This window comes from Syngnathus typhle, linkage group LG5 (genome assembly GCF_033458585.1).
Source record: "Syngnathus typhle isolate RoL2023-S1 ecotype Sweden linkage group LG5, RoL_Styp_1.0, whole genome shotgun sequence".
NCBI lineage: Eukaryota > Metazoa > Chordata > Actinopteri > Syngnathiformes > Syngnathidae > Syngnathus > Syngnathus typhle.
Window position 1 is genome coordinate 20,420,634 of NC_083742.1, and position 6,431 is coordinate 20,427,064.

Below are 6,431 nucleotides of genomic sequence, written 5' to 3' on the forward strand. Positions count from 1 at the left end.
GTTGCTCGTTAAGTTACATGAATTTGTCCAATTGCCATTCGGCAATTCAAAGCCACGTTTTAGTTGACGTTCTCCAAAAAGTGTAACCTATAACAGTCTAGACTGATTTAGTATAAAGGCTAGGAAGAGAAAATAATCAACCTGCCTTTTTGTCAACCCCACAAATGTTAGATAAATCAACAATTCCCGCACACCAAAAACTCAACACAAGCTATCATTAAATAACGGAGTTCAGAGTCGATTTAAATGAGAACAACGTACTACTTTCTAACGTGGGTGATTACGCGTGCGTATTTGCGTCGTAAAGCGATTACGGTAGGTTGCCAATTTGGTTGCCTTTCAGTATTTCGTTGTGTCATAAAATGCTAAGGTAATAAAGCCCAAAAAGCAGTAACACTTTGTATGAATTAAACCGTTGATAAGCGTAGATATCGCTACGTGCTTTGTCATCGCTGCTCGCGTCATGAACCAAACGTTAACTAACATCGGTGGCTTTCTTTTATTCATGAAACCTGGCAACCCCGTTCGTTCGGTTCAGCTTGGCGGCTCGCAAGCTAAACCAGTTTAACATTCTAGCGTCGACGAAAAGCCGAGTGTGTGTACGCAAAGAGCTTGCCACTATTATGTCTGTAAGTCCAACTACAAAATGCTATTTGCGATATACATTGACACAACATCATTGTAATGACTGTAGCGTCGCCTTTGCGATGTTATTTAGACGTAATGGTTCTTAAAAATGGCGAATAATGAATTACTTTGGCCGTAGAGGCCTAGTTAGCTAAGCTGCTAGGTGGTAATGATGGCCAACCATGGTTTTTAATGGCCTTATTCAAGTTCAACTATTTTTGTTGTAGTCCGGTCAACATGCTATTTGTTATTGACAATAAAAGAAATCATAGATTGGCTGTACCTCGACGTCAAGGCACACTACTGTCAGTTTTTTTTTTGCAATCGGGTAAATGGCAAATTGGGCATTCATTTGAATAACTTGTCTGTGGCCCAGTGAGCCTCGCTGAAATGCCACTAATGTTTATTAATATTATTTTTATTGAATTTCAGGCTAGTGGCGACTTTGTAGACAATACAAGAGCCAACTCACCGGTTCATCACAGCAAAAGGAAGAACATGGAATCCTCCAGATCGCCCAGAAGCTCCAAACAGCACCATTCACGCTCAAGGTCTCGATCCAGGGACAGAAAACGTGAGGAAATGCACCTGTACAGTTTGCAGAAATCCACTGTAGAAAACAAACAAACAAACAAACAAGAGAGCAAAACCAATGAGTAATTTGCTCCACTTTTGTCCTATTCCAGGGAACAGGAAACACAGGCGGAGTCGCAGCAGGAGCACAGAGGTAAATAATCACTCGCTTCATTCCTTTAAATCTAAAGCACATTTTCATGTGTCTTTTTGAAGCGTGTCAGTTGTTAGTACTTGTTAATTCCGTGGCCACGGTGAGTATTTCATCAGTGGTCCCCAACCACGGACTGCAGATATTGCAATAGTTTCCACTATATAAAAGCAAAGGTTGGGGACCCCTGAGTGGGACGGACAAAATTAAGTCAGAAAGGAAAGATGAGCGTGGGTTTGACATTTCATCCTTGGATATGTGTTATTTGCAACCATATTCTGTAGTGATCAGCTAAATCTTCTAGTTTTACTTTTGTTAAAATTGTGTGCGTAGACCACATGATAACATTTCTACGATAAATCACACTCAGCGTGCTAAAGCATGAAGAGACTGAACAGAGGAGGCTGCTGACATAGCAAAATAATATGTCTACTCCGGGGACAGGTAACTATTTGCTATTCAAACACCTTTATGTCTTTCTCACCTGTCATACGAATTTCTAAGTTTCTCGGCTTATGTGTAATAAAGTGCTGTCTTGCATTTATTCAAATGGCCACTGTAGCATAGTGTCATACAAAAAAAAAAAACAATATTCCGTGATTGTGAGGTGGATACTATGACTAAGAAATGCTTACTGAAGGTTTCAAATCTCCTTAAAGAGTCAGCTCCAATGATTTTGTCATGATGTCTGAATGTACAAGCAATTGATGTCCTTGCAAGCCATGGTACTAACTCTTTTTGTTGCACTATTTTCCTGAAAGAGACCCACTTCTTCTTGAAACAGGCACGAAAGAGAGAGCCGGAGAAGCCGTCCAAATCGCACAAGCAAGCAGACGAGCACCACCACGAGAGGCTCTCTGCCGAGGACGGCGACAAGAGGTCGCGGCGCAAAGACAGGAAGTCCTCCAGGGGTCGCAGCTCGTCCCGGTCGCATTCGCGAGAGAGGTAAGCCTGGCCTGGCCTGGCCTAACCCTAACCCTTGTTGGCTTAAAACACAGCCGTTCCGCGACTTTGCTAAGTACGCTAGTAACTTCATCACGGCAAGTCTGTTCCCCCCCCCCCATCAGGCGGCACCACAGCAGGAGCAGGGACAGGCGGCGCTCGTCACGATCGCACAGCCGCGACAGGAAGAGGAGGCCTCGCTCGCGGTCGCGCTCCAGGTCCAAACAGCGTTACCGTAGCGGGAGCCGCAGCAGGAGCAGGTGCCTACCCGTCATGCAGATGACCATTACCGCAAACGGTTATGTCATGACTCGATGGATCATTGTGCTCACGCCAGGGAGCAAAGGAAAAAAAGCGAAAAGGTGCGCAAGAGGAGTCGAAGCGGCTCGGCCAATCCGCCCATCTTCCGGGGCCGCAACACAGCCATGGACGCACAAGAGGCCCTAGCCAGAAGGTACTTTAAGCGCGCTGCTGTCCCTGGAAGCAAGCCGCAGCCAGTAGAACGTGGCTCTCTCTGGAGAGTAGCGCGGCTGAGGCCCGCTTCAAAACAGGCCTCCAATCAAAGTTGGAAAGGTGGTCCGAATCAGCTTGCTTGCTTGCTTGCGATGTCTTTTACAGGTTAGAGCGAGCCAAGAAGCTCCAGGAGCAGAAGGAGTTGTCCGAAAAACATCAGCAGGAGGTTATCGAAGGTGAGGCTTCCTTCGTTCGCTGCTGCTTTTCTTTGCGCTAAAGGCCTCGGCTTGTTCCCAGCAACCTCTCCGGTGGCCATCGCAGCCACCCCGACGACCGTCTCGGCCGTGGCCGCCGCCTCCAACCACGCCCTCAACGTGGCCGCCCTGCTGGCGTCGGGCACCCAGGTGACGCCCCAGATCGCCATGGCGGCGCAGATGGCGGCGCTGCAGGCCAGGGCGCTGGCAGAGGGCGTTGCCGTGCCCGGCTACTACAACCCGTCCGCCGTCAACCCTTGCAAGTTTGCTGACCAGGAGAAGAAGCGCAAGAAGCTGTGGCAGGGAAAGAAGGACGGGGTAAAATCTTCCTCTTTCTTGACATCAATGACCATAAACATACCTTGTGGTGTTTCGGTGGGCTTTTTTCTTCTTGGACTAGGTTCATCTTGTTTTTCCTTTTCAATGACTTCACTGGTTCTTCCATATCAAACAACTTTGTTTTGGTTTTTTCCTTTCGCCCATTGACGTCTTTTGATATTTTCCAGGACAAGTCCCAGACGGCCGAGTTGTGGGAGAATCTCAACTTTGGCAACAAGGACCAAAATGTCAAATTCCGTAAACTCATGGGCATTAAGGTGAGTACCCGCCTACCTAATATGTCCACCTTGTCGACATCATGGCATTCCCGCCCCGCCGTTGGTTCCGCCAGGGTGACGAGGAGGGTGAAGCGTCCAGACCGCTCAACGACGAAGGGCTGAAGACCCTCCAGAAGCAGGAGGAGGTGTTCCGCAATCTGGACGTGCAGTACGAGATGGCACGATCGCAGACACACACACAACGCGGCATGGGCCTCGGCTTCTCCTCCGCATTTTCTCGCGGAATGGATTCTTTCTAGGGGTCGGTGTGGGACTTTGTAATTTATTCCTCCAGGATGGTGTAAATAAGAAGTCCTACCCATTCATACATGGCTCAAAATGGACAACGCTGTGGTAGTAGTATTATTATTATTATTTTTACACCTGTAAATTGAAACTTCAGTAATCCTCAAAAAGTTTGGAGTATTTGCATTTTGAGTAAACCTTGAATGCACTGCAACCTGGTTGACAAATCTTTGACTTTTAAAGGCACAGTTTTGGGAAATTTGGAGTTGATTTTTGATTTCAAACACGTTGTGAATTTATCCAACACGCGGCGGAAATACTGAAACGTGAATGCTCAACTTAAATTGACTTGAAAAGATTTGTTCCGAAAGCCCAATATGGCCAATTTTTTGGGAGTTGTTTGGGAAAAGAATGACGTGTGACCTGTTTATAGCCTTAAGACCCGTTCAAATCTCCAAACCGTTTGGGGAGAGAGCCCCTTAAAACATTTCAACCCACAAATACTATAGAATTTGTTTGCATGTAGCATTTGAATTGATTGAAGTTGGACACTTATGGGAAAAAAATGCTCCATTCTTTCCAAGAGTGCCACACGCAAACCCAAAAGGCCATTTCAAACCGAAATAAATGACTGTCGGAAGGCTATATTTGACTCTTTCATTTGTGACTGGGGTGTTCTTATAAGTTCAACCAGCTGTTTTATTGATATTGTTTTGTGCTTCATTTTAAGAGCAAACTTGGCATATGGTCCAATGAGGTTACAAATGGATTCACATCCATTGTTGGGTAAACACGAAGAATATCTACGTGGAATGAGTCAAAGCAAGCTGCAAAAAAAAAAAAAAAAAGTGCTGTTTTTTAAAAAAATTTCCTTCTATCCCTTTGCAATCCAAGGAGACAATCTACTTGCAAATGAGAGTGGAGTAGAGCACATGTGCAACGCCAGTGATGAGGTTGTGGTTGGCAAACTCCAAGATGAGGAGCAGGATGGGATACTCACTTCGCCTTTTGGCCGAGTCCTCCTCCTGACTCAGCCCCATCCAATTCAGCAGCAGCGTCCTCATGGCGTCGGGGAAGAGCTGCACGGCCAGCTCCTCGGCAGGCGGCAGCTCCCCGATCCTTTGGATGTGGCGCTCCTTGAAGGCCTCCACCCGCCGGCTTATGTCAGCGTGGGCGGCGGCGAAGCGGCGCCCCAGCCAGTCTGCAAGCGCCGCCTCGGCCGCATCTGGCCCCTCCGCCGTCTCGTCCAGGCAGCGCTCGGCGTGCTCCACAAGGAACAGGGCCACTTCCAGGTTATGCTCCGTGAACTTTTTGGCTGCCACTTTGTCACTCAGACTCTGGAGCTTCGTCCCAAATTGAGATGCGCTTTGAGAGCTCCGCTGCATGGAGTAAGCGTGATCCGTTGCAACGTCTCCACTCGTGTTGTTGGCTGGTTGCTTATCTGGCACTTGACTCCCGCGGTCCAATCGGTCATCTGGCACTTTGCTCCCGCTGTCCAATCGGTCGAGCTGCTCACACAGGCTGTAAGTGGTCTTCAGCAGGCTGTCGCTCATCTGAGATTTCCACGCATCCTGCAACAGGGGGGTAACCAAAGGGTCTCGGTGTTTGTCATTTTGCGGAACAGTAGTCTCATCCTACCTGGAGGTTTTCCATGACCAGCAGCTGCTCCTGCTTGGCGTACATCTCAAAGGCAATGCGGAAAAGCCCGTGAATGGTGTAGAACCACAAGCCGTTGCTGGACGCAGCCACCTTCAAGCCGCGCAACCTGAAGGCTGACAAACATCAAAAAGCACACAAGAAGCCTGCTGCCTGATGTCACCCAAACCACTTGGACTGATTGATTGATTGCTTTCTTGTCGTGTTTACCAGAAGAGAAGTGAAGTTTGGTGGCGAGGCCTTTTCTGGCAAACTTAGCGTGATGCCTGGGATGGTTCTCGGAACGGACATCCGTTTTGGCCAAGAGGTCGGCACCTAGAAAAAGAGGTACCGACTCCGGAAGAAAGAAAGAAAGAAAGAAAGAAAGAAAAGGTTTTGAGAGTTGCAGACCAAATCTGAGAAGACGATAAACATGCACGTGGTTATCGTCCAGTAGTGATTAAATGGCTAGTCCACGTACCTTTTGGTGACAGTCTGTAAGCGTGAAAGCCGATTCGTTTGCCAAGTAAAGATAACGAATTTTCCTCGAGCCTACGTCCCGATGCGGTAATGACAAGTAGCGAAGGTTCGACATTGCCCAGGCCCGCCCGCACAACACTAGCAGATTAGTTTGACATCAAGGGGGAACTGGAGTTCGACTCCCTCGCTAGATAAACACAGCACGCTTGCTAGCGAGCTAGCATCTCCAAAGTACGGTGGCCGAGAAAGAGCTAACGCGCTCCTGCGTGAAGTCACGATCTTCCTGGGTTGATTATCAACTAAAGTGGTAAAGCGGTATTTTCAAATGGTTATTTTAAGAGAATAACGTTGTAAACGATCATGAAAAAGTGATTCAAACGGAAGTAATTATATGCCATTTATTGTGGACAAATAATCAATTTGATCATCCTTCCTTTGGAGGCAGGCATAAACTACTTTCCCATTGTGTATATA

At 47.4% G+C, this 6,431-nt stretch overlaps 2 protein-coding genes across 4 annotated transcripts; one reads left to right on the forward strand and one right to left on the reverse strand.

Moving 5' to 3' along the window:
* Positions 1-474: 474 nt before the first annotated feature.
* Positions 475-4,487, forward strand: rsrc2 (arginine/serine-rich coiled-coil 2). Of its 3 annotated transcripts, none has more exons than XM_061279927.1 (10): positions 475-629; positions 1,060-1,201; positions 1,314-1,354; positions 2,136-2,296; positions 2,419-2,553; positions 2,631-2,747; positions 2,912-2,982; positions 3,044-3,318; positions 3,507-3,596; positions 3,671-4,487. In XM_061279927.1, exons 1-10 carry the CDS (start codon positions 624-626, stop codon positions 3,854-3,856), a joined length of 1,224 nt encoding a protein of 407 aa, XP_061135911.1. In that variant the 5' UTR covers positions 475-623; the 3' UTR covers positions 3,857-4,487. The 3 variants fall into 3 exon arrangements, with proteins under 3 accessions (XP_061135911.1, XP_061135912.1, XP_061135913.1); XM_061279929.1 differs by lacking the exon at positions 475-629 and adding an exon at positions 1,722-1,795 and having other exon boundaries at positions 1,100-1,201; positions 2,113-2,296; XM_061279928.1 differs by lacking the exon at positions 475-629 and having other exon boundaries at positions 1,093-1,201; positions 1,314-1,795; positions 2,113-2,296.
* Positions 4,488-4,489: 2 nt separating this feature from the next.
* Positions 4,490-6,200, reverse strand: si:ch211-110p13.9 (uncharacterized protein LOC562347 homolog). The gene is made up of 4 exons (XM_061279930.1): positions 5,959-6,200; positions 5,709-5,832; positions 5,481-5,614; positions 4,490-5,413 (listed from the first exon to the last, which is right to left on the reverse strand). Exons 1-4 carry the CDS (start codon positions 6,070-6,072, stop codon positions 4,745-4,747), a joined length of 1,041 nt encoding a protein of 346 aa, XP_061135914.1. The 5' UTR covers positions 6,073-6,200; the 3' UTR covers positions 4,490-4,744.
* Positions 6,201-6,431: the final 231 nt, after the last annotated feature.